General features: G+C 53.5%; 3 protein-coding genes across 4 annotated transcripts in view; all 3 read right to left on the reverse strand.

The window, feature by feature from the left end:
• Positions 1-733: 733 nt before the first annotated feature.
• DDN (dendrin) lies at positions 734-3,333 on the reverse strand. The gene is made up of 2 exons (XM_056120125.1): positions 3,093-3,333; positions 734-2,716 (listed from the first exon to the last, which is right to left on the reverse strand). The coding sequence occupies exons 1-2, from the start codon at positions 3,299-3,301 to the stop codon at positions 736-738; spliced, it is 2,190 nt and encodes a 729-aa protein (XP_055976100.1). The 5' UTR covers positions 3,302-3,333; the 3' UTR covers positions 734-735.
• A 3,871-nt stretch (positions 3,334-7,204) lies between these two features.
• Positions 7,205-20,788, reverse strand: PRKAG1 (protein kinase AMP-activated non-catalytic subunit gamma 1). The gene is made up of 12 exons (XM_056120137.1): positions 20,721-20,788; positions 15,205-15,253; positions 10,104-10,213; positions 9,836-9,917; positions 9,679-9,737; positions 9,521-9,566; positions 9,363-9,417; positions 8,970-9,096; positions 8,531-8,696; positions 8,412-8,449; positions 7,995-8,141; positions 7,205-7,901 (listed from the first exon to the last, which is right to left on the reverse strand). Exons 1-12 carry the CDS (start codon positions 20,727-20,729, stop codon positions 7,794-7,796), a joined length of 996 nt encoding a protein of 331 aa, XP_055976112.1. The 5' UTR covers positions 20,730-20,788; the 3' UTR covers positions 7,205-7,793.
• A 204-nt stretch (positions 20,789-20,992) lies between these two features.
• The window catches only part of KMT2D (lysine methyltransferase 2D), a 42,826-nt gene continuing 38,541 nt past the window's right edge, over positions 20,993-25,277 (reverse strand). For both annotated transcript variants that reach the window (XM_056120120.1, XM_056120121.1), the window contains 4 exons: positions 24,539-24,824; positions 24,102-24,175; positions 23,914-24,022; positions 20,993-23,837 (listed from right to left, as the gene is read on the reverse strand). In XM_056120120.1, coding sequence (XP_055976095.1) covers positions 23,745-23,837; positions 23,914-24,022; positions 24,102-24,175; positions 24,539-24,824 — 562 coding nt within the window. In that variant the 3' untranslated portion in view covers positions 20,993-23,744. The remainder of the gene's footprint in view (positions 23,838-23,913; positions 24,023-24,101; positions 24,176-24,538; positions 24,825-25,277) is intronic.

Genomic DNA, 25,277 nt, shown 5'->3' on the forward strand with positions numbered 1-25,277 from the left:
CGGCCCTCACCTAAACCTGGCTGGTCTAGGAGCCCTTGAACACTGAGGCGAGCTCTTCTGCAAAACCTGGACAGTCTCCAATTGGGAGTGAGTGCAGGTGGATGAAGCAATCTCCCAGCCCTTGGACTGTCCACCCGTCCTCAACTCTCTTTCTTCCTTGTAGAAGGAAGGACAAACTGGAGGCCTCTCCCAAGCACTCCGAAGGGTCAAGGATAGAGCCCACAACCGCCTGGTGAGGGGATTGCCTAATCAAGGTGACAGAGCTGGGATTTGAGCTGAGGCCTGTGGCAGCTACAGGGTGAGCTCTCTCCTACCTGTGCTCATTGCTTCTGGACCACTTCCTCTCTGACACCTGGGAACCGCCCCTGTGGCGCCTCTCCATCCCTTTCTCCTGCTCTGGGGGTGTCGCCTACGAGGTGTCCTCCTGCTGCTCCTGGCTGGATCTGGGCTGGATCCCACACCTAGTGCAGGGCCCTTGCCCAAGGCCTGGCCGGGGTGGGTGTGGGCGGGCACTGCAGTCTGCTGCCCCCTCTCACCTCTCCTGACAAAGAACAGCCCCCGTGTCCGAAGTGTCCGAGTCCCCCCACTTTCCTTTCATGTGAGAGGCTTGATTTCAGCGTGGGGGCCGGTCTGGGTAAAGGGTTCAAGGAGATCTGAGAGCAAGGGAACCCGCCGCGCCCGTTCCCGGGGTCCCGCGGGGACGAAGGTCCCAGGGGAGCCTAAACACAGGGCCTGTCACTGCCACTCCCTCTTTCCCTGTGGTGTCCCCTTAACGTTCCTCGCCCCGACGAGGCCGTCCTCGGTTCGGCCGATGGCACCTAGGATGCCTCGCAGGTGGTCGCTCAGCTCCTCGGCCTTGCCTCCGTCCCTGGGCTGCGGGGGGTGCCCAGGCTTGGGCGGGGGGCGCTCCTGTCGCCAGGAGGCGCCCGAGGCCTCCGTGTCGCTCCCCTCGGACGAGCCGCTGTGCGCGCTGAGCTCCGCAGCCTCGTCCGAGTCCGAGTCCGGGGCGGTGTGGCGGCGGATGCGGGACACGGCTTCCCGCAGGGCGCCCGCGTAGGGCCCGGGGCTCCGCGGCCAGCCACGGCCGGCGCGGCGCGGGATCGCCGCCGCCGCCTCCCCCGCGCCCTCGGCCTGCCTCGCGTTGCCCGGCGCCGCCGGGCCGAGAGCCGAACGCCCTGGGCTGCCCGGCGGCGCGGGGGCTTCCTGCGGGCTGGCTTCGCCGGCCGGGAGCCCCGGGATGCGCGAGCCGCGCGCCTCCTCCTCCTCCTCCTCCTCCGAGGAGTCCCCCGGCGTCCCGCCCGTAGCGTCGAACTCGCGCTCCCCACCCGGCCGCTGTGCGCGGCGGCTGCTCCGCAGCAGCTTCTGGCAAGGGGAAGGCAAGGGCTCGGGCCACTCGCGCTCCTCCTGCTTGGGCGTGGGCTGGCTCGGGGGGCCACCCTCCTCGCTGGGGGCATCGCCCTCCACGCGCGGCCCCGCCGCGGGTAAAAGCCGCACCTGCTGGGCTCGAGGGGTGGGCACGTACTGGGACCGGATCACCACGCGCGTGGCGTCAATCACAAAGACGCCGTCTCCGCCGGCGGGACCCCGGGACCGGCGGGGCAGGGTGTGGGCGCGGCGGGTCGCCTTCCAACCCTCCGGGGCCTCGGGGCCCGCTCCCTCCCTCTGCCCCAGGAACTCTCCCCATCCCGTGCCTCCGGGAGCCCAGGGCCTGGGGAGGGTCTGGCTCTGTCGGGGCGGCGGCTTCTTACTGGAGGGCGGCCAGCATTTGGGCGGCCAGCTCTGCTCTCCGCCTTCTTTCCCTTCCCCGGGCCCTCTGAGCTGGGGCCTGGCCCTGGGGGCAGGGCGCGGGCGGCTGGGAGTCGCGGTTGCAGACCCCGCGGGCGCGGTCTCCGCGGCGGGACGACCCGCAGCCGGCGCGGGGTGGTGGGCATCGCCGCCGCTGCTCGGACCCGTGGCGCCCAGCCCCGGACTCTTCTCCGAGGCTCCCCCGCCAGGGTGCACCCTCGGCCTGACCAGTCCGGAGCCCGGGGCACCCCCCAAGAGACCCCGCCCCTGTCGGAGACCCCAGGCGCCGAGGACGTCGCGGTAGATCCGAGGATCCAGCCTCTTCTTCGTGCTCCCGCCCTCGGTCCCGGCCCGAGTCGGGGTCGGAGCAGGGGCTGACGCCACGGGCGCTCGCGACGGCTCGGGGCCGCGTTTGGTCCCTAAGGTCCGGTGCGGGCCTTCGTAAGAAGGAGGAGCCACGTAGGGGGGCGGCCGGTCCCAACGGTGGCGCGGGGCCGTCGCGGCCGCGCCCCGCAGCAGCAAGTGGGCCTCGTAGCTGGGGGGTCCTGGCCGGCGACCTCCCCAGGGCCCCGCCCACGCCGTCCCCGGGTCGCCCGGCAGCTGCGCGGCTGGACGGGGCGGGCGTCCCATGGGCCCCGGGCGCTCCCGCCGGGAGGGAGCGGGGAGCCCTGCGGGCTGGGCCCCCCGAGGCGCGCCCTGGGGGTCCGGGCGGGGCCGACTGGGGGGGCTCCTTCGGGCCCCACCAGCCTTGCGCCGCTTTCTCTCGGTCTCCTTGGCCTCCCGCTCCTGCGACGCGGCTTTCCTTTTCTCCTGCTCCCGCGCTCGAGCCTCGGCCGGGGGCCCCGCCCGCCAGTTGGTCGCCTCCTGCAGCACCCTGGAGGCCCAGGGCCGGCGAGGCGGCGACTCGGGGGATCCCAGGCGCGGCCCACACCTGGGACAATGAGCAGGAACCCAGGTGAGCAGTTTGTAGGGGAAGGGCGCGGGGAGCACCGGAGAGCACTCGGGACGGGCGCGCGGAGGGGCGTGTGAGCGTGCGGGGGCGTGTGCACGTGCCTCTACGTGCGGGCCGAACTCGAAGCCGGACTCACCTCGTCCCCGGGCACACTTCAGCAGCGTCTGCCCCATCTCACCCCCCGCCCCGCTCACGCACCCCTGCCCTCCGCCCCCGCCCCCGCCCGCCTCGCTGCTGTCGGGTCTCGGTCCTCGGGGATGGGGGCGGGGAGCGCAAGAAGGAGCAGGGGGACCAGCAGTCGGTCTGGCTGGTGCCTGTAGAGAGGGCCGCCCCCCCTCACCCCTCCTTCACTCACGTGCTGCGCAGGGGCCCCCGGGCCCAGGGCCTGGCTTGGAAGTCCATGGGCTGTCGAGGAGCGCCGCGGCGACTATAATGACAGGAAATAGTCTTCACTTCGATCACCAGCAGCTTGGATTTCTGCACCCAGAGGCAGCTGCCAGACTCCTCATCCTGCAGCTCCTGGGGGCTGTCGGGCCCCTCGGAGAAGAGCTGACCATCCAGCATCCTGCCCCACCCCACCCCGGCCCCCCACCCTCCCACCCGCCCCGAGCCCCCTCCCAGCCCAGGGAGCCGGCGCCCACTGCAGAGCAGCGGGCCCAGCGACTGAGGACTATATATACCCGGACACACGTGTGTGCCTGTCTGTGTGTGCGCGCGCATGTGACACAGCGGACGGGCTCCGCGCGGCTGCCTCCCCCATGTGCTCGGCCGCCCCCCGGGGTCCGGGTTTGGGCGCTCTTCCCCGCTGCTGGTCCCCTCAGACTGATGAGACCTAACCGGTGGGCAGGGGACTTCTTACTCTTGCCAGGCTGGCAGTGCCCCCGCCCCTGCCCCCATTTCTTCAACCTTCCTGCTGGCTTAACTCTTCCCTCTCCAGCTCGCTCTGATGCCTGACCTACCGAGATTCTGCCCCTGACTTCCTGTCTCGGACTTGTTTCCCCAACAGAGAAAGGTGATGGGAATGGAACTCAAGGTCTCTGCCTGCCACTCTGCCGGTTTCCATGGGGCTGGGGTGCGGGGGGGGGGGGGCCTGGCCCACGGCTGGGGGCCTATTTTTAGCAGCAGTGGCAGTTCGGGTGCAGAGAGAAGATGAGTAACCAGCTTCCATGCGGTGGAGGGAGGAGACGATAGCTTTCTGGCAGCTTGTGTGCAGTTCTGGGGGTGAGCTGCCCGCCCCCCACCCTGCAGGCTCAGAAAGGGTGACCCCCACACCTTCTGTCTAAGGAGCTGCCCCAGCATTTCGTGTGTCTCTGGGCACCCAAGGAACCTTTTCCCTGCAGTAGCCTCTTCCCCAACCCAGAAACCAGGAATCTGGGGTTCACGCTGTCTGTTCCCACTGAGCTTTGCTCAGCCTTATGAAAGATGGAAGGTACTTGTGCACCTGCACCCTTGCAGAGGCGAGGGAGTAGTAATAGCGCGCTCCCTTGGCGAACTGGTCCCCTAGCAACCGAAAGGAAAAGCCACTGTCCCTCTGTCCTAGCGCCCTCCCTCCCCACCGCCAGAGCTCACTCAGCCCCTCCAGAAGTAGTGTCAAGAGGCTCACCTTTCGGGTTCATTCTGGCTTGGAGTTGCTTAATCCCCAGGATCCTCTCCGCCCCACCCCCCAGCCATACCAGGTGTCCCCTGATTCACCATGGTAATGTTAGTGGCGGCACAGCCCACGCCAACCCTTCCATGCAGAGACTTAGCAACCATGCCTGGCAACCATGGCAGCAGCTCCGTGTGGGGAGGGGTGCGGAGAGGTTGTTGGGGGGGTGAGGGGAGACTACAGCAGCAACAGTTCCTGAAAAGGATACTTGGCACCTACTCGGAGTAGCGGGGAAGACGTGCAGGCTGTTTCCAACGTCCCTGTGCTCAGAGGGGAAGAGAAGCGCACTTGGGGACGTGGGGCAGGAGGGCAGCAGGGGCAGAGTGGCTTGCCGAGAACCAGAGAAACAGAACAGGCCTCCTACTCCCTAATGTGGACCCTGACATAGACCCAGACACCCCATAATGCCCGCCATCAGGCCCCTTTCATACCTACCCGCTGCACTGGTGGGGGACTTGTGAGAGGTGCTTCCCCTCCTTCTAAGGTCTCAGCAGAATCCCACCGCTTTTAAGCGCTCCCTGCCTCCTCCTCCCTAGACAAACCCTCCTCTGTAATGGAATGTGACATAAGGAGACATCTGTCCTTTCTTCCACGCTCCCCCACCACACACAAACATAATCTGCCTCTGAAACTTAGAAGCCTCCCTCTCTCACGCCTGGGCACATGCCAGGAGGGTTGCGCAGAGGCGAATGTGGAGACGGGCCTTCTCCAAAGCCATGGCGCAGCCCCGAGAGCAGAGCTCGCGCTGCCTCGATAGCCCTCTCTGGGGTTCCAGCAGGAAGCCTGGTCTGCACAAGGCAGTATGGCTCCCTCAGAGCATTTAGCACAGTGTGGTCAGAGCAGAGTTACTCTGAAACTGCATCAGTTCTGAGAGAGAGAATGAATCATAGCAGCAACGCTGAGGCAGGGTGTGTGTGTGTGTGTGTGTGTGTGTGTGTGTGTGTGTGTCTTAGAACTGGCCATAGCAGCAAAACTGAGGCATGGCAGGGTGTGTGTGTGTGTATCTTAGTACTGGGCATAAAAAAAAAGTGTGTGTGTGTGTCTTAGAACTGGCCCAGACCCGTCTAGCCATCCTGATGGTGTTTGGTACCACTGTTTTAGTCAACATGGTCTCAGCACAGGAAAAAGTTTAATCAAGGTGCTGGAAGGTAGTATAGCAGGTAGGGTACTTGGCTTGCCTGTGGCAGGCCCAGTTCGATCTCTGGCACCCAGAGATCTCTGGTACTCAGGAGCCACTCCTGGTGGGTTCTCAAGTTCCACCAGGAGTGGTTCCTGAGCACAGAGCCAGTAGCAAACCCTGAGCGCTGTTAAGTATGGCTCCAAAATCAAAACTAAAATCTAAAAAGATCTGATTAGGCAGCCAGTCCCGCTACACCTCAGCCCTCACTCTTCAGCTCATTATTGCCCTGGAAAAAAGGCGAGAGGTTCGGAAATCCAAGGTGGGGGCCAATTTAGCAAACTCTAAAGTCCCCTAAGAGAAGCTGATGGTGAGAACAGGTGTTTCTAAGTAAATCCTCAGTCTTTCTGGTCTCTGGATAATTAACAGTCACGGGATTTTCCTTGGATCCCAAATACAGCCTGTGCTAGGAAGAAAGTGAAACAAATTGCAGGGCTGGTCCAGGGGTGGCTCGATGGCTAAGAAAGTGGGAGTCACCAATTCGATCCACTCATCAATTTGATCCGGTGCCACTAACAGGTGCCAAGTGCCAGCCTGGTGATCCTATTGCTTGGGACTCCTGGCACTGCAACAAAGTACACAATCTCTGGCACACCACTCATACGCAAACACCTCAACAGCTATGCGTGACACCTGGTGGAGACACAACTACAGAAGTGAGAAAGTTTGCAGTCAGACGTGTGACCCCCAATGAGCACTGCAACTAGAGGCATTTGGTCCTCAGTTATAGCAACAATACCAAAACGAAGAACTGGAAAGAAAAGAGAAAAAACGGATTGGAGTCATAGTATAGTGGGTAGGGCACATGCTTTGCACACAGCTGACCCAGGCTCAATCCTTGGCACCCATTACAGCACCCCGCGCCTGCCAGGCATGAGCCCTGAGCACAGAGCCAGGAGTAAGTCCTAAGCACTGCCAGGTCTGACCAAAAACAAAACAAAAAACAAAAACAGAACAACAACAAAAAACAATTACCAGTGGAGGATTGAAAGGCTGAAATATAAAAAACATGAGCTCTGGAGTCAGTCTGTTTAGCTTCAAATCCTCGTTCTACACTTTTATAAGCTGTGTGACCTGAAGTTGTTTAGCTTCTCTGTCTCAAGTTGAAAAATAAATCTATGGTTGGAGAGACTGTACAGAGCATATGGCACAGGGCCAGAGTGATAGTACAGCAAGTAGGACTCTTGCCTTGCACTCAGCCGACCTGGGTTCAATATCCAGCATCCCATATGGTCCTGAGTCCTGCCAGGAGTGGTCCCTGAGCTACAGAGCCAGCAATAAGTCCTCAGCAACCCCCTGTTCCCCTCACAGAAAAAATCCAGTAAAACAGAGAATACGGTTGCTTGCTCTACATGCAGAGGGACTGACTTTGTTCTTTAGCACATGTGGTCCCCCTGTGCACTGCCCGGAGTGACTTCTGAGTGAAGAGCCAAGAGTATCATCAGGTGCGGTTCAAAAAAAAAGAAAAAGATTGATACTTGGCATATTGTGCGCGTGCGCATGTGTGTGTACAACTATGTGACTGTCTTATTACTATTGCTTCATTGTTCTGGCGAGTCGACAAAGCTGTGTGAAGCAGGAAGGCTGGAGCAGTAGTGTCTATCAGCTACACAAATCAAATCACACAGTGCAATACCACGAAGAGGTTCCTGCCATTTTAATTAAGTTTGTCACGAAAAGCAATAGCCTCAGCTAATCATTCTGCCCTCCTCCACATAACCCCCAATTCCCGTCCTACATCTGCCTACAGTGCAGAAACCAAAGGCCCTCCTCCCCACTCCAGTATGGAAGAAACGTCACAAAGTGGACTCAACCTTCTCCATACAGTATGAAACAGAAGGGAAAAGTAATTATGAAGACTTAGCTGTACTGTCGTCTTTGGATGAAGTTGGGGACAGAGACAGAGGCAATGGCTGGTGAGGTCTGGGGATCTCTCGGAGATCAGTTTGCCTGAGAGGCACAGAGCCCATCGTTTACCCAGAAAGGGGGCTATGTCTAAGAGCATGGGGGTTGGATGGGCTAGGATCTATAATTTTCTCAAGTGGGAGGACAAGGACTACTGAAAATCCACTTTCCTTCCTCCCTGGCATTTCCCCAGCTCCCATGCAGAACCGAGGGCTCCCAAGCAATGCAGTCGATTCCCTCCTGGTTTCGTGCGTGGCTCCAGAGCTTTGTTCGGGTGTGCCGTGAGGGGGTGAATAATCCCCTGGTGCTGCCTGGCCCCGCCTGGCTCAGGGCTTCTTCTCTCCTCCTGTGAGCACCAGGGCCTGCAGGATGTCAGACAGGGACACGATTCCCTTGACCACATCGTTCTCATCCACCACGACCAGTCGGTGAACCTGGCACAGGGCGCAAAAGAGAGGGGAAGTTGAGTGTCGGCCTCAGCGAGGAAAATCCTTTAGCCCCTACTCTCAAGGCCGCTGCCCCTATACCTCTGCTTCCACCAGCCTGTTGATGATGGTCTCCAGAGTCTCATGCAGGTAGCACTTAAGCACGCCCTCAAAGTAATGTGATCGATGCTGCAGGGCTTTCGTCACAGACACGTCTAGGTTGTTGTAGGTTTTTTCTGCTGCCAGATTCTGGGGAGAAAGAAGGTGCTTGCAGGGAAGCAAGGATGCCCAACCCTAATCCCCGCCAACTTCACCAGAGGGATTTTGTAGCTGTCAACCCTGCCCCTAAGGCACACAACCGGGCTCATTCAATTTCTTCTCAAAACAGATTTGAAAGCTTGGAAGCTTCTAATCCCTTTATATCCCAGAAGAGACTCTGGTCTCTTCCACATCTCACACCCCATTCCTTCCCCCCCCCCCCGCCCCCCCCGCCACTCCCGCCGCCCCCCCATCACTCACGATGACATCAAACTTGGAGTAGATATCCACCACACGCCCTAGGGGGACAGAAGCGGTTCAGCAGGTGCCCTAGAGCCACCCTGCCTCCCTAAAGCCCGCTCTCAGGTCCGATCTCTCACCCTTCTCATCCACCACCGGCAGGGCCGAGACGCGGTGCTGCACGAAGATGCCCAGAGCCACATACACAGGGGTGCTCGTGCGGACCATCGCGATGTTGGCATAGGTGCCTATCTGGAGCTCTTCCAGAGACTTAGACATGAATTCTGGCTTGGGAAACTCAGTGATCTAAGGGAGGAACCATCAGCTTGTTTTTCTTCTCTCTTCTGATTCTAAGCAATATCTCGTGGTGCTCAGGATGGGAGTGCGGTCAGCTGCACGCAAGCACCTTAACCCCACACTTCTGCTCTGTCCCTTGATTTTCCTTTCCTTTCTTTTCTCTGGCTTGTAAAAGTCGGCACTCTGTCACTACATCACATCCCTGCCTCCCATCCCCCCACCACCCTGGGATGCCCCTCTCACCCAGACCGTCAGAGACAATTTGGCTGAGGAAACACTTACAAACAACTTGAGAAACTTGAGGATGCGCTTGTGAGTAAGGATGTACAGGGTGTTGCCCGATTCCGGGTCAATAACTGGCAGCCTGTGGATCTTGTTTTGGATCAGCGAAGAGACAGCATCAAATAAGCTGGAGGGGGATGGGGAGAGTCAAGTTCTGTAGAGCTGGGACTGAACATGTTCAATAAGCTCTTTCGAATCGGTTTTTGGACAGGGAAACTAGTAGCCGGGGAGGAGGGTGCTCAGGGCAGACCTGAAGAACGGTTGCGTACGTTTGGGTTGTGTCTGTTTCTTTTCTCCCTCTGTCCCGTAGATCCCTGGTTATCTAAGGCGTTAGTTATACTATGGCAAGACTCAGGGAACCTTCTAAACAAATGGGTGCCAACTGGAACTCACCTGGCATTCGGAGAAATGCAGACGAGTGGCTTAAAGGAGTCCTGTAGGTACACTTCTGAAGAAAATGGGGGGGGGGGTTCACATAATGATAAAGCCACTCTGGAAAACTACTTCCCAAGGACCCCCAGCCCCCAACCTTTATCTTCTTCTCTACATACCTCTCCAGGTTTCTATCTTATGTTCTTCCAGCTCATAGATCTGAACCTGGAAGCAGAATCAATACTATCTGAGACTGGATTTTCCTGTTTAATAACCCCTTGTGGTTTGTCTGGAGAAAATAAATTAAGAAGTTTTGTCATCGAGTAAGGTTCCTTACCAAAGCTGATTTATAGTAGCGGTGCAGAATATTGATGAAATCTGTGATGGTCAACATGCCTAGGGGCCAAGACAAGAGCCCTAAGCACTGTTCAAAGCTTCTTTCCCTACCCAGCATATGAGGCCAGTAATACTGTGCTGCAGGAAATTTCACTTACCCACAAAACTTTGCTTCTTACTGTCCCACAAAGGGGCAGCTCGTACACCATTAGTGACCAAAGCAAAGAATGCTTTCTTCACCTGTAGCCAAAAAGGAGTTATAATCACAGAAGGAAATTCATAGGGAGCAGGGCATTGAAAGAACAGGGGTTGGGTGCGTTGGGAAAAACATGAACTTAACCCCATGGAAGTAAAAAGATATTATTAATACTTGGGATGGCACAAGAAGTACTGACCCTGAGTTTCCAAGAAAAGGGTTTCACCTACCTGCAGGGAAGTATCAAATACAACCAATTTGGAGCTTGTGGGAATCAGGTCATAGCATCGATGAGATTTCATGAAGGAAGTATACACAGTATTGTTGGATTCTGGAGTCTCTGCATAGGATGAGACAGTTAGTGTCCTTCTTCGCAACAACTCACCATCAAAAGAGGCACAAAACAGTAGTAGTTGCTTAAATATTAAGAGTGGGAGGAGGGGGATATGGGTCATTGGTAAAATATATGCTCTGCAAGCATAAGGCATCCTTCAAAAATATTTATGGCATGATTTGCTACAGAACCACTATGCAAGCTGTTTTGTTCCCATTGTTCCGACAAAACCAGGATAATCCGCCCCCCAAGAACCATCTCATTCAATCTATATATCCAGATAGAATTATATTAACTCCAAAAGCAAGAGGGCTGACTGAAATAGAAAATCTATGCCATTTATTAATCAATTACAGTCTAAAAGTGTTTTTTTTTTTTTTGCTTTTTGGGTCACACCCGGCCATGCAGGGGTTACTCCTGGCTCATGCACTCAGGAATTACTCCTGGCGGTGCTCGGGGGACCATATGGGATGCTGGGAATCGAACCTGGGTCGGCCATGTTGGCTGCGTGCAAGGCAAATGCCCTACCTGCTGTGCTATCGCTCCAGCCCCTAAAAGTTTTTTTTTTTCCAGCCTGAACTGATATATGTTACATTCTTCTATTTTTGTTTTTCGAAGAAATTCTTCTAAGATTTATTTTTTTTAAGTTTTGGACATTAATTTTTTGTTTTGGGGACATATTCGGTGGTGCTCACAGCTTACTCCTGATGGGCTCAGGGGGACCATTGGTCTGCCAGGGATCAAATCCGAATCTGCTGCATACAAGGTAAGCACCCTACTCGCTGTACAATCTCTCTGGGTCTTCTTCAAAGATCTTAAGATGAGAATGTTATGGTTCAAGATGGACCATTTCAGATCAAAGGAAGTTGGAATCAACTTGTCCAGACAAAACAAGTCTATTAAGGGATGACCCTGGCTATGTATACTTTTCTATTCCTCTGTTTAAAAAAAATTTGGGGGGGGCGGCTGGAGTGATAGCACAGCGGGTAGGGCGTTTGCCTTGCGTGCAGCCAACCGGGGTTTGATTCCCAGCATCCCATATGGTCCCCTGAGCACTGCCAGGAGTGATTCCTGAGTGCAAAGCCAGGAGTAACCCCTGAGCATCTCCAGGTGTGACCCAAAAAAAAAAATTTTTTTTTGGGTGGGGGGGTTACTCCAGCTCTATGCTCAAGAATTACTCCTTCTTGATGGGGCTTGAGGTGCTGGGGTCTATCAAGTGCCAGATAAGTGACCCACCCACTATACCATTTCTCTGACCCTTTTAAATCATAATTTAAGATTCTTAGGGGACAGGGCGACAGCTGAAAGGGCTGAAATGCACGAAGTTCAAGCCCTGCACTACTGGGCACATAGCCTTGGTAGCCCCCAGCATTGCTGGGAGGTCCTCCCCCCAAACCCAACACAACAAAAACCTTTAAAGCTAATGGAACATCTAAGCCTGTAAATAAACTCTGTGGACTGTGAGTTATTTAAATGAGGAATACTCAAAACTTGTATTTAGGGATTTTTAAATAATTTATAAATTATAAATTTCTTATAATTTAGGGGATTCTAGAGATAATTCAGTTTCGGGGTTGGAGGGTGAAGTCTCTTCTGTGAACATTCCGGAAACCGGAGAGGGGTAAAGTGATAGGTCTCAGCATCCAGGTCCAGTCTATTTCAGGCCCCTGCTTTGAGTGCGGAAACCTCTCTCTCCCTTAGCTATGCTTATCTCTCTAGTCTATGCTGTAGTGGAGAAGTTGAGTTGCCTGACTCTATTCAGTGGAGCTGACCTCCTAGGGGTCTGGCTTCTTCTTTCCTTTCAGAATTTATTTCGTATTTAGTAACTATGCAGTCACAAAGTTCTTGATGACTGGGTCCCAGGCATACACTGTTTCAACACGAATCCCTTTCTGAGTGTTCACTTCCCTTCCCCAATGCCCCCCAACCCACATTTGCCTCCCAAGCACCAGTTTGCTTCTACAAGAGGCAATTTATTCTTTTTTAAAGTTTTTTTGCTTTTTGGGTCACACCTGGCGATGCACAGGGGTTACTTCTGGCTCTGCACTCAGGAATTACTCCTGGCAGTGCTCAGGGAACTATATGGGATGCTGGGAATCGAACCTGGGTCGGCTGCGTGCAAGGCAAATGCCCTACTCGCTGTGCTATGGCTCTAGCCCACAAAAGACAATTTATCTATCTACCTCCCTACCTTTGTGTGTACACACACACACACACCCTGGCTTAATAATCAAGATTTCTTTGTTCTCCCTACTTTCACTTTATAATTCAGCATTCTTGGCTCTGCATTTTTCCATCTACTTTCTAACTTTGAAAAATTTATTATTCCCTCTCCTATATTTCCTATTCTTGTGAGTTTATACTTAATCAAAAATACTCCTCTAGGGGCCAGAGAGATAGTCCAGAAGGTAAGCTGACCTGGGGTCTAGCCCATATAGTCCCTTGAATACTGCCAAGAATGATCTCTGAGCGAAGAACCAGGAGTAAACCCTGAGCCCAGCTGGGTGTGGTCCCCAAACTGAAACTACAAATCAAATTCTTTTCCGATGGTTTCATTGGTTTTCTGTGAAGAAATGAAAGTGGATGCATGTATTTTAATGTACCTTAAACTGGAAGCCCGCCACTGTTTCTCAAGCTACATAGTCAGTGTTATGTCACCAGCTCATGCACATGGTGCCTACACCCATGTGCTGCCCAAATTTCCTCTCCCTTGAGACTTTCATACTTGAATGCCAGGATGTGTACTGGGTCTTTGTCCACCTCCGAGAAGCCCGTGCTCTCTCTTGAACATGTCTTTCTTCTCCTCTCATCTCTTCCCATCCCCCCCTTTCTCTGTCTTCTAAATAAAAGCTGTTTTTACTTCACTGCTTATTTCCTACCGAAAATTCTTTTTCTCTGAGGAAAAGACAATAGACTAGAACAGACTGGGTAAAGTCTAGAACTACCTTTAAAAAAAAAGAAAAAGAAAAAGCACAACTCAGACTTTTTTTTTTTGCTTTTTGGGTCACACCCGGCGATGCTCAGGGGTTACTCCTGGCGGTGCTCAGGGGACCATATGGGATGCTGGGAATCGAACCTGGGTCGGCCGCGTGCAAGGCAAACGCCCTACTCGCTGTGCTATCTCTCCAGCCCCCACAACACAGACTTTTGGGCCAGCGAGATAGTACAGAGGGTGGAGCGTTTGCCTTGCATGCAGCCGACCTGGGTTCAATCCCCACCACCCCAGATGGTACCCTGAGCACAGCCAGAATGGCTCCTGGGTGCAGAGCCAGGAGTAAACCCTGAGCAACAAAACACAGGACAGGAGAGATAGTACAGCCAGTAGGGCCGGAAATAACTACAGATCATTGGTGGGTGTGGTCCCCCAAAGCACACAAAAACAGCTGTGGAGACTGTACTTGGCATGTGTGGATGGCCAGCACTGCGTATGAAATTCACAGGCTCTCCCTGGCCCAGTCATCCCCTGGCCCACCATAATTCCTGTATACGCAGTGGGTTTAGAGATGTTGCAGATGACAAATCCTAGTGCCAATGTTTTGGGGTACCAGGAAATACTAGGTCCCACAGTCATGTATCCGTAGGTCTAGACGCAGGTAACTCTGTTGGGAGGCGTGAGTGCAGTGTCTGGAACGCAGCAGTGGCATGACGGCAGGACGGGCATTTAGAAACTTTCTCCTGCTCTCTGAGCGAGCACTAGTTGAAAGTCAAGCTGAGACTACAGCTGACCCAAGTCTGAAAAATCTCTGGGAAAAATACTGCAAGCAACAGTGACTGCTCCATTGGATCTGGTTCCAAGGGGAGGGGGGAAAAGATCCAGCCAGTAAGATCCAAAGAGTTGGAGATGAAAGTTCTTCTGTCAGAATATGGAGGCACCAAAATGGCTGTAGATGACTTAGATTATTAAAAACAATTTTTTTTTACAGCATACCCAGCTGTGCTCAGGGCTTCCTCCTGGCTCTATGCTCAGGGATCACTCCCAATGGACTTGGGGGACCATATGGGACACCAAAGATCGAACCTGAGTGGGCTCCATGCAAGGCAAATGCCTTATGTCTTACCCCACTATACTATCTCTCTGGCCCCACAGGATCATTCCTTAGAGATGGGGACATTCTTAGAGAGTATGCAGACGGAAATAAAAATCACTTTTTTTTTTTTTGGCAGGAGAGGGGTGAGGGCCACACCTTAGGGCTTACTCCTGACTCTGCACTCAGGAATCACTCCTGATGGAGCTCAAGGGACCATATCAGGTGCCAAGGAGTCAACCTGGATCGGCCACGTGCAATGCCAGCACTCTCCCCACTATACTGAATCTCCAGCCTCCAATACTATTGAAATGGCACTCCATGAAGCTTCCCAATTCACTGAAGCTCTGAAATCTTTCATTATGTAAATAATTTTCATGTCTCTCTTTCTTATAATAATTAATGACAAAAAAGAAAAAAAAATACCAGCCACTTTAAAAACATGATCAGTCCGGGGCTGGAGAGATAGTACAGTGGGTAGGGTGTTTGCCTTGCTGATCTGAGTTCCATCCCTGGCATCCCACATGGTTCCCCGAGCACAGCCAGGAGTTAATTCCTTAGTGCAGTCAGGGGTGTGACCCAAAAAACAGAAAGAAAAACAAAACATTAGATAAACAACCACAAAAACAATTTGGTCAGTCTGTCCAGAATTGCATATGGAAGGTCTTCCCTGCAGCACAAAAGTTTCTCTCCAGTAGACTGATAACTAAAGATATTAATCATTGCCATTCTGCCCATGATTTTTTTCCTGGGTGATACTGATTTATATTGTTTGGGTATTATCAGGCCCAGGTTGGTTTTCCTAAAAGGGATTCGGAGAAAATTCACGAACTTTGTTGAAGCAAACCCAGTTTCCTCGGGGACCAGATGTGGTACCAAGGATTCAACATGGGTTTAGAGGGATGCAAGGCAAGCATTTTATCCTCTGTACCACCTCTCCTGTCTCCCACTGCCTTTCTTCAGTGAACTTACCTTGAGGTTGTTCATTTTCTAGAGCTGGAGAAATATCTGGAGAAGTGACCTGGAGAGACAAGAAAAATAAGGAGTCAGTCTATCCTAGGCACCATTTATTTCAGTCTGGTAGTAGTAGGGACAGGGTTGATGAACTAAGACTCTCCTTGAAAGCACATAGGCTGTAGCCTGAGCGATAGTACATCAGGGAGGGCGTTTGCCTTGCTTGTGGCCGACCTGGGTTCGATCCTCGGCATCCCACATGGTCCCCCCCCAGCACTGCCAGGAGTGATTACTGACTGCAAAGCCAGGATTAACTTCTGAGCATTGCTGGGTAGGCCCCCACGCCAAAATAAAAAGCAGTGTATGATCCTTTCAAAATATTATCATTTAATCTTTATAACAGCTTGACATAAATAATATTACTAGTCTTATCTTCATATATTAGAAAACTGAGGCTTAAGAAATACTAAGAAAATAATATTAATCTGCCCTCTGTCCAAGGTCAAATGGCTGGTAAGGGGGAAAAACATGAAGTTGAACCCAGATCTGTGTGGTTCCAAAGCTCATGTCCTTTCATACTCACTGCTTACTGAAACATTAGGTCTTAAAAGTTGCAAGTAGAAAATCTAAGCTTAGGAGGCTGGAGAAGATAATACATCAGGTACGGGGCTTGCCTAGCATTCGCCCAACCCAAGTTTGATCCCCAGCATGCCATCTGGTTTCTGGAGCACCACCAGAAATAATTCCTGAGTGCAGAGCGAGGAGTAAGCCCTGGGCATCACCAGGTGTGCGCCCCCCCCCTTCAAAAAAAAAAATCTCAGCTTAGGGTTGGCCTCATGATATTCTCACAGATCTTTATAAAAACATGAAAGTATGGGGCTGAAGAGAATACAGTGGGTAGCTTGTCTCATCTGCAATTTAATCTCCAACATGCCATATGGTACCACCAGGAGTACTGCCCTGGGATCTCTGAGCACTGCTCTGGAAACATTCCAGAGTACTGCCAAGAGTGATCCCTAAATGCAAAGTTAGAAGCACTGCAAGATGAGGCTCCAGAACAAACAAAATCAAACACACTCCACATGTAAATCAGAGGAATAACACTGCTTTTCTCCATACTCTCACTAAGCAGCCGAGCACACTGAAATCAGAGGTACTCCTGATCACTGAAAGCCAAACTGGGGGAGGATCCCAGCAACTACTGTCAAGAGTCAAAGTTTGTATGATGAGGTCCGGAGGCAGGGTACAAATGTTCGATAACTGGGAAAATGGGTCCTCTCAGCACCCTTGTGAGTCAAAAGTCACGATAGACTAGAGGATATTGATTTTTTAAGTTGCTTTCCCCATGACAAGATGATCCATTAAAGAGTGTTTAATATACAGAGACACCTTTAAAACCATCTCTGTGCTCCTTCAGGTGAAATATTAGGAATATTTCAGTGATGACTGAAATAACAGTGATGACTGTTATCCAGGAACCCAGAAGGGATCATGATAATTTCCACCCACAGAATCAACAGTGTGGGTCCATTTGCTCTGGATAAACTAACTTAAAAGTCATACTTCACTTCTTCGCTTTTGTGGTAATAAGGAATGAACGGCCTTGGCAATTACCTGGAGGCTGGCTGTTGTACAAGGAGTAAGTCAGCCTGAAACTTCCCTCACCTAATGGCCAGGATGGGGACGGGGAAGGAGCTAATCTTCCTTACTTCTTTCTGGGTTGCATAAAACGATCAGTTCAGCTTGGCACTGAACCAACAACCTCACCACTCCTAAGTAGAAGCTACACACATTCACCTATGTAAAGACAGAGAGATGGTTACTTCAGCAGAAATTATTGTATTCATCTTTTGGTAAGACTTTGTTATGCTATAGCTATTCTGTTCATTATACATACAAACTGATTACAAATTCCTAGAAGCCGAGACCATCTTATACTTCTTCGCATCCCTTGTACTGCGCTGGCATTGTAGTTCAACAAATAATCCTCAACGGTTTTGCTTTTTTATCAAATTGGTAATAACAATACACACTCAGGAACAGAAAGACAGGAGACTAAGATATATATAGAGAAGAGGAGCACATCTAGAACTACAGACACCTATTATAAAAGAATTTGTTGAAGCAGGGAGGGGGGGAGGAAATGCTGATTTTCATGCTGGAGAAACAGCTCAAGAGCTTAGGGATCAACCTCTGCATGTAAAAGACCAGGGTTCAAACACCAGGATACCACAGAGTCCCCTGGGCAGAGCCAGGAGCAGCTTCTGAGCCATTGCCAGTGTGGCCCCCAAAACAAAAAAAGATGTTTTTTGTGTTTTATTTTATTTTATTTTTTGTGTGTGTTTTGAAAGAGTGAAAATATTGAGGTTTCTTTTGCCCTTTTCTTCACATAAGAGTAGGCTGTGCTCATTTCTCTCTACTCTTCAGTAACACAGGAGACCTGTAAAATACCACTGTATAATAGAAACACAATTTGTATGTGTCTTATATTTATAATGTGTGTGTATATGTATGGCTGGAGCGATAGCACAGCGGGTAGGGCGTTCGCCTTACAAGCGGCCAACATGGCTGACCCGAGTTCGATTCCTCCATCCCTCTCGGAGAGCCCGGCAAGCTACCGAGAGTATTGGATATGCCAGACACAGTAACAACAAAGTCTCCAATGGAGACGTTACTGGGCCCGCTCGAGCAAATCGACGATCAAGGGGAGGGCCTTTACCTTTACCTTATATGTATGTAAGCTGGGAATCAAACCAGGCCCTCACACATGCAAGGCATGTATCTACTCATGAGCCACTTGTCTTCATAAATACAAAATAGTTTTAGATACACAAGCTAAACTGACACAGACTCACAATTTCTTCCAGATTCCTAATCCATATTTCTATTTCCATGCTCAGAACTACAGATGTCAGACTCCCAAACTATTTCAAAATAAAACAGCATCTCCCTTAGATACTATTACTCATATCCATCTTTGTCTTGGCTTTTGGGCAACACAGGACAACTGATGTGCAGGGGTTTCCTGGTTCTGCACTCAAGAATTACTCCTGGTGGCTTGTGCACGGAAAGTGCTCTATCCACTACACTATCATTCCAGCTCTCCATCTTTGTTGTTTTCTGCACTGCTGTCTTCCACTGTTGATTCCTCCAAAAAGAAACTATACTGGGAGTGATAGTACAGCGGGTAGGGCGTTTGCCTTGCACGCGGCCAACCCAGGTTCGATTCCCAGCATCCCATATGGTCCTCGAAGCACCGCCAGGAGTAAACCTGAGTGCAGAGCCAGGAGTAACCCCTGTGCATTGCCAGGTATGACCCCCAAAAAAAGCAAAAAAAAAAAAAATCCCCAAAAAACTATACTACCACATCTTCTTTGAACTGTCTTTAACATCTACCGTTAAAAAATGTCTCACTGGATTATTTTTCAAAAAATTTGGAGCGGTCTCCTAAATTAACCAGGAAACCTGGGGCAACACTGGTGATTCTTAGTAAACTACGCCAGTGGTTCATTCAGTGCAAGGGCCCAGAAAAAAATGTTGTTCAGGCCCTGCAATGCTAGGGATTACTGGGGACACCCCAGCAGTATTCAGAGGACTTTCAAGGGCTGCACCCATTGATGCTAGGGAGACCATGATATTGAACTTTGTCTTCAAGACCAAAATAATACGTTGTTTTGTTTTAGAGCCACGCCTGGTAATGCTTAGGGTTTACCCTTGGCTCTGTGCTCAGGAATCACTCCTGGTGGTGCTCCGGGGACGACATGAAGGTACAGGGAATCAAATTGGGGTAAACTGTATGCAATAAAAGTGCCTTGGCTCCTGAAATATCTCTCCAGCCCCCAAACACTAGTTAAAAACAAAAAGAAGACTCAAATTCATCTGTCTCCTTCCCCTTTTCCTATCTTCAACTTGGGCTTTCATCTCTTTGGCAACATTCTCTAATAATTATCTCTGCCCTAAATCTGTTTCCTCTTCTAATTCATCTTTAATGCAGTCATCGAATTGTTTCTCCACACAACTTGGGTTTCATCTCCAGAAGCCAGGAACTCAGTATTTTCTGAAAGTCTGTTCATTTACAGAGCGCAAACTGGCTGCCTTGCTCATAAATCTTCCCTGGGTTCCGAATCTTTCAGGGGCCAGAGAGATAGTACAGCAGGTATGCACTTGCGTTGAATGCAGCCAACCCAGGTTTGAGACCTGGTACCCCATTTGGTTCACCAGAAGTGACCCCTGAGTGCAGAGCCAGGAGTATGCCCTGAGCGTCGCGGGGTGTGGCCCCAAAACACGCAGCCCAGTAAGGTATTCAATAACTGTCCTTTCCTTACTGCTCCAGGTTTTTGTCCCACTGTGACTGAAACCCAAGTTCCAACAACATCAAGCGCCCTAATTAGCGCCTTAATTAACTCCTAATTAATCGCTCCATGCCTACATTTCTATGCTCCTGCTCATACTACTCTCTAAACTGCAGTGGTCCAGGTAATTTCTCCTTTTCCTAAGCTGCCAGAGGCTTCTGTATCTTATACTATTTGCTACAGTCTACCTTAAAAGAAAAGTGGTCTCTGCCTTGCTGGCTGCCACTCATTATGCTAAGCACTTTCAAAGACACTTCCTTTATACTTCTTAAAATTCTTTTGAAATTTCATCGGATCCCTCAATTATCCTGTATGTTATATTCTAGTTTGTCTTACACTGTTTTCCTAGTTAATGTTGTTTGATTCTTGAGGGGTGTGTGTGCATGGGGGTTGAGGGAATTCTTTAAAAACAACTTTTCTTTTTTGGACCATACCCGGCGGTGCTCGGGCTTATTCCTGGTTCTGTGCTCCGGGATCACCGTGGGACCACAAGGGGTGCCGAAGACGGAACCCAAGTCAGCTTCGTAGCTGGCAAACGCGCTTCCCGCTGTACTCCCGTTCCGGCCCCTGAAAACGAATTCTATCCCCAGATCCTAACTCGGTACATAAAGCCTGGGTTTTAAAACACGATATAAAATGCTTTGCAAACTATCGACATTTACAAGCAAGTGGAAACCCGTGTCGTTCAAGACCGAAGAGCGTCTGACCTTCTCTTCTCTTACTCTGGCAAGAGCCGACCCCCCTGCCCGGGTGACGAATCGCCACCCACCTGATCACCGGGGGGCCCGTTCCCGTCCTTCTAGTCTGGGGGCCACGTGTCCTCCGCGGGCCGCCCAGGCGGCCGGGAGCAGCCCCGGGCAAGGCGGGGAAGGGCTCGCGGGTGCCCGCGGCGTCCGGGGGGGCGTCCGGGGCCGGGGCGCGGCGCGGGGCGCGACCCCACGATCCCAGCCGCGCGCGCCGCGGGCTCCGTCCTCCGCGGTCCCGCCCGCCAGGGGCAGCGAGGCGCGCGCGCGCGCTCCGAGGCGGGCGCCGGAGTCGCTTCCCGCTGGGCGGCGGGCGGGCGGGCGCGGGCGCGGCCCAGCGCGGGGGCTGCCCCGGCCGAGCCCCGGCCCCCGCTCCCGCCCCGGCCCGCACGGGGGTCCCGGGCTCCACAGCGCCCCCCGCCGCCCTCCCGCTCCTCACCGTCTCCATGGCGAGGGGCCCGCGGGCTCCGTGGGCGCTCCGGGCTCGCCGGCGGGGCTGGCGCGGGGCGGGGCGGGGCGGGGCGGGCGGGGCGCGCGGCCCCGCCCCACGTCCGGCGCCGCGGCGCCACTTCCGGCCGGCGGGGCTGACGCCAGCGGAGGGCGGGCGGGCGGGAGCGCGCGCTTCCCCTTCCGGCGCGCGCGGCCCGCCGGGGTCACCGCCTCCTCCCGGCCCGGCCGACGGCGAGCGTGACGGGACGGAGCCGCTTGTATTTAAAATGTTCTTTTTTTATTTGTCGTTTAAAAACAAACGGGGAAGAAGCAAAATCCAAAACTTGCCCTTTGCCTCTTGCGACACGGGCTATGTACAATTCAGATCGATCGCCGATACAAAACATGCCAAGGACGGGGGCGCTGGGCGGGGGCGCTTTAAAAAAGGTCATTTCATCCGCTGTTACGAGGACCAACCTTGCTGTACAGGATACACACGACACAAAATAAAGTCTTCACGGGATTCACACTTGTCAGCGATTTATTTTTTAAAAAGGGGGCAGGGTCCTGGAGGTGAAGGGGGAGAAGACCGTAAGGGGGAAACTGAAAACGGAGTATGTGCAAGTGTAAACCAACCCAAAAGACAGACACGGGGGCGGGGTGTTCTGATGCGATTATACAGGCGGGATACTCGAAGAACGAAACAAAACAAAAACAAAACCAACCAACAACCGAAATCCAACCTTGTAGCTTGGGTCTGAGTTAGTTTATATAAAAATTAAAAACTGTATAAGGTTTCTTCACTAAGTTCTACAGGCCTATGGGATACCTAGCATATGCTTACAAAGTCCGCCCCATCCCCCGTTTCCAATCCCAGGCCGGAGCCCGACCAGATCCTGACTCCAATGAGCCAGCCGCCGCCTATCCCTGTAGCCTAGACCCTCTGCTCTTGGAAAAGGAACACACACCGGCTTCAGGGGCAGCAGCCCAGTCCCCCCACTGTCGGCTTGGATTACAGTGGCTTCTGAGGGGCGGGGGTGGGGGATGTTATGCTCTTAAACATTTGCAGCTTGAAACAGTTGAGGAAGCAGCTTAAAAAAAAAAAACTCCCTACCCCCATCGATCCGCAACCCCCAAGTTCAAAAACAAAAAATAAACCTAAAATCACAACAGCGACCACACTTCCCCTCCAGCAGGTCTGCCCGTCCACTGCCACCGAGCCCACCCCTACACTCCCGACATTTGATTCTTGAAAATAGTAATTACAAAATGCCCCTTGCCCACAGCCCCTAGGCGAGAACTGCATATAAGCTTTATCTCCGTCCCCAGGTTCCCTCCCAGAGAGGGATCTGGGGCCTCCCCGCCCCCCACCTACCCCTATCCCCAGGAAGAGGTTCAACTGCAGCACAAGCTTGGGCAGAAAGGGGAAGGAAAGGGAGGCGGGGAACCCAGCACCCTCCGGGCCCCCTGGGCCAGCTCACTTTTGTGCGTTATCACAGAGTCCAACTATACAACAGGGGGTGGGGACTGCCCGCCTCTGTGCCCCCACTTTACAGCAGTCACAGCCAGGGGGGGTGAGGAGAAGGGCGGTAGGTTGGGTAATGGAGGGGGCCCCCCCACAAGGGGAGCTCCACGTATCCGCCCCAAGCCCCCCTACCATTTATAAACTGGTTTTGTAAAAAGAAAATAGATATATTTATATAGAATATATAAAGCACAAAAATTAGTAGTTTTACATTTGCTCTCCCCGGGGGTGGGGGAGAGGGGAGGGTTCTCACCTCCTGCCGGCTCCCCCATGCCCCACAAGACTATGTACAATCCCATGTATAAATAGATAAATACCCCCCACCCTCCCCGCGCTGACACTAAGCTCCCCCACCCCCACATCACCACCCCTTCCCACCAGACCAGCAGCAGTTTGGTGACCGAGGGCAAGCGGGAGCTCCGGACCACACTCCGCCTCGCTGGGTATGGCAGCCACTCAGGGACAGCCCTTGCCCTGCCGCCGCCCGCCCCGTCTAGGGGCCGGGCCGAGCAGGCGCAGGATGGGGTAGGGCAAACAGGAGGAAGACAGCCTGGTCTTCGGGTCAGCACACCCTCCCGCCCCATGTCCAGATGGAGAAGGAGTCCTAGAACAACTAGGGGCCAGTTATCCCCAATCTTCACCATTAGCCTCGACCACCATCCCATGCCCAGAATGAAAAACCAAGATGGGTTTTCCTTGTTGTTTCTTCTTCCTCCTCCTACCCCCTTCCACCCACTCAGGAGAGGGCAGTGAGGTGGGTGAGAGGGTTGGGGGCAGTAGGGGGCTTGGAGAGGGTCTCACATTTCAAAACAGCAAAAAATCCAACACTTAAATGAGGTAGGTGTGGGTGCGGGGTCTCCTTGCCCGGCTTGCCTAGCTTGCCCTCCTGGACAGCTGGACGCCTCTTTCCCGTTCGTGTTGCATTTGTCAGAGTGGAAAACAAGGAAACACAACCCATAGAGAGACGGAAACACAGAGGAGAAGAGGGAGACAGAGACAGATTGGGGGGGGCTGGGGGTGAGGGTGGGGGCAGGACCCGGCAGGCAGGGCCAGGTGTGAGCCCGGCCTTTGGGATTGTCAAGCTTAGTCAAGTCTCTTTGCAGCCTCGAGTTGGGCCGGAGAGGTCGTTGGGAGCAGCAGGGCTGTGAGGCCCAGCCACACATCCTCCTCCCCCGTCCCTGCTGCCTCCCAGATGCGTCTGGGTAGTTCCCGGCCCATATCCCCCTCAAACCTGAGATGCCCAATGGCTGCTTCTGTCTGGCCCCGTCTGGATCTGGGGGCAGAGATGCCAGCCTGGGGGCCGGTGGCGGGGAAGAGGGTTATCCCTGGTGCCCAGGGTGGGCTTGGCCGAGGGACCTTTGCCCGGGCCTCCTGCTCCGGGGGCTCCGGTCAGCCGGCAGCCCCCGCCCTGGGTCCTGGCTCTGGCTGCTAGCTCTCTTCCCCTTCATCCCTTTCAGGGAAGAGGTGGGGGGTGGGGGGACGCCCCTGCCTGGTAGCCTCAAAAGCTTCTTAGTTCATCCATTTCCGGCAATTCCAGGCTCCACAGTGGCAGGGGATCTTGTGCTGATCGTCCTCAAAGTCAAACTGATAGTCATAGGTCAGCTGGAAAGAGAAGAGGTCAGGGTCAAGGCCAGCTCCAGGGGGCAGTGGCCCTGAGGCGCGGGAGCCGCCCGCTTACCTCCTCTCCTTTGGGGATTCGCCGACTGGAGATGATGATGATTTTATCCTCCTTGTCAAACGTCACAACTTCTGCCACGCAGTTAGGCGCACAGGAATGGTTGATGTACCTAGTATCAGGACAGAGTCAGGGATGCCGAGCAGCCGAGCTGGGACCCCTGACTACCTTCTTCCTCATTCCTCTCTCACCTGGCGGGGCCTCCGGTCAACGTAGCATCAATCACATGCTCATTGTTTATTCGGAACATGTAGATGCCTCGATTCTGAAAAGGAAGAGGTGAAGAAGAATGGGCGAGAGCACTCGGGCAGCTGCCTGGCTACAGGTCCGTCTCCGTTGCCGGTTCTTCCTCTCCTCCTCTCCCCTCCACCCCCGTTTTTTTGTTTTTTCATTTGCTTTCTGGTTTGGGGGCACATCTGGTGGTGCTCAGGGCTTACTCTTGGCTCCGCGCTCGTGGATCACTTCTGACGGTGCCCAGGGGACCATGCGTGGCGCCAGAGACTGAGTCCAGGTGGGTGGTGGGCAAGGCCAGACCGCACCCCTGGTTTTCTGCCTGCGCCCCTGTCCCGAAGCAGCTCTGCTATCCCGAGGCTGACCACACCCCTGACGTCCTCCTGCCGGCACCCACCTGCTCCTCGTAGATTTTCTCCCTCCGGTTGGCTACCTCGTTGCGAATGATGGTGCCAATGTACTCAATGACCATCGTGTGCTTTTCGAGGTCCTTGGCCGCATAGAGCCCCAGGCCTTGGATGCGGGATCGAGCCAGGTAAACGTTGTTCTTCCACTCGGTGCGCAGTCGCCGGTACTGAGATGACTTGGAGTGCACAAACTGCTTGCTGTATGGGGTGTTGGTCTCGCCTGTGAAGGTGCTCTGATAGGCCTTGGACATGCTGGTGCTGTTCAGGGTGTGGGGCCTGGGAGGTGACAGAGGCCATGACAAGACAGTTCTCCCGCAGAGCAAGCACAACCCCCGTGCCCCTGCCCGGGGAGGGGTGTCAGGCCACTCAGGAGTGTGTGCTGTCTCAGGAAAGGAGTGGAAGCATCTAGGTCTTGGCTTTGGTGAGGTGGCAACTAGCTACGGGACCCCTTCCAACACCCTGGGGAGGGATGGGGAGTGGGGGGTGCGGGTATGCTAATTCCCCGACACTGAGCCTGCTCTCCCATCTCCCGTCGCCCACTACTCTCTTGCCAAACCATATTCCGAGGCCGTGCTCCCAGGGAGGGAGGTCGTTCCCCAGTGGCCCAGGCCTGGCGTTTAAGCACATGGTTTGCTCAGATATCCGAGTCCCACCTTCTGCGCACACTAGAAGCCCTGAAAACGGGGGCTGTGTCTGCCCCATCGGACTGGCTCTGAATTCGCAGGCAGA

The sequence above is a fragment of the Sorex fumeus genome, unplaced genomic scaffold (genome assembly GCF_029834395.1).
Source record: "Sorex fumeus unplaced genomic scaffold, SorFum_2.1 ptg000042l, whole genome shotgun sequence".
Lineage (NCBI taxonomy): Eukaryota > Metazoa > Chordata > Mammalia > Eulipotyphla > Soricidae > Sorex > Sorex fumeus.

What these genes read in the sequence shown, in the direction of transcription:
- DDN (XM_056120125.1), bottom strand. Translation starts at nt 3,301, where the DNA reads ATGCTGGATGGTCAGCTCTTCTCCGAGGGGCCCGACAGCCCCCAGGAG. An exon ending in CGGGGGCCCCTGCGCAGCAC is followed by an intron (nt 2,717 to 3,092) that starts GTGAGTGAAGGA and finishes TCATTGTCCCAG; the next exon opens with GTGTGGGCCGCGCCTGGGAT.
- PRKAG1 (XM_056120137.1), bottom strand. An exon ending in AGAAAATGAACAACCTCAAG is followed by an intron (nt 10,214 to 15,204) that starts GTAAGTTCACTG and finishes CATCCTATGCAG; the next exon opens with AGACTCCAGAATCCAACAAT. An exon ending in TAAGAAGCAAAGTTTTGTGG is followed by an intron (nt 9,738 to 9,835) that starts GTAAGTGAAATT and finishes CTTGGCCCCTAG; the next exon opens with GCATGTTGACCATCACAGAT.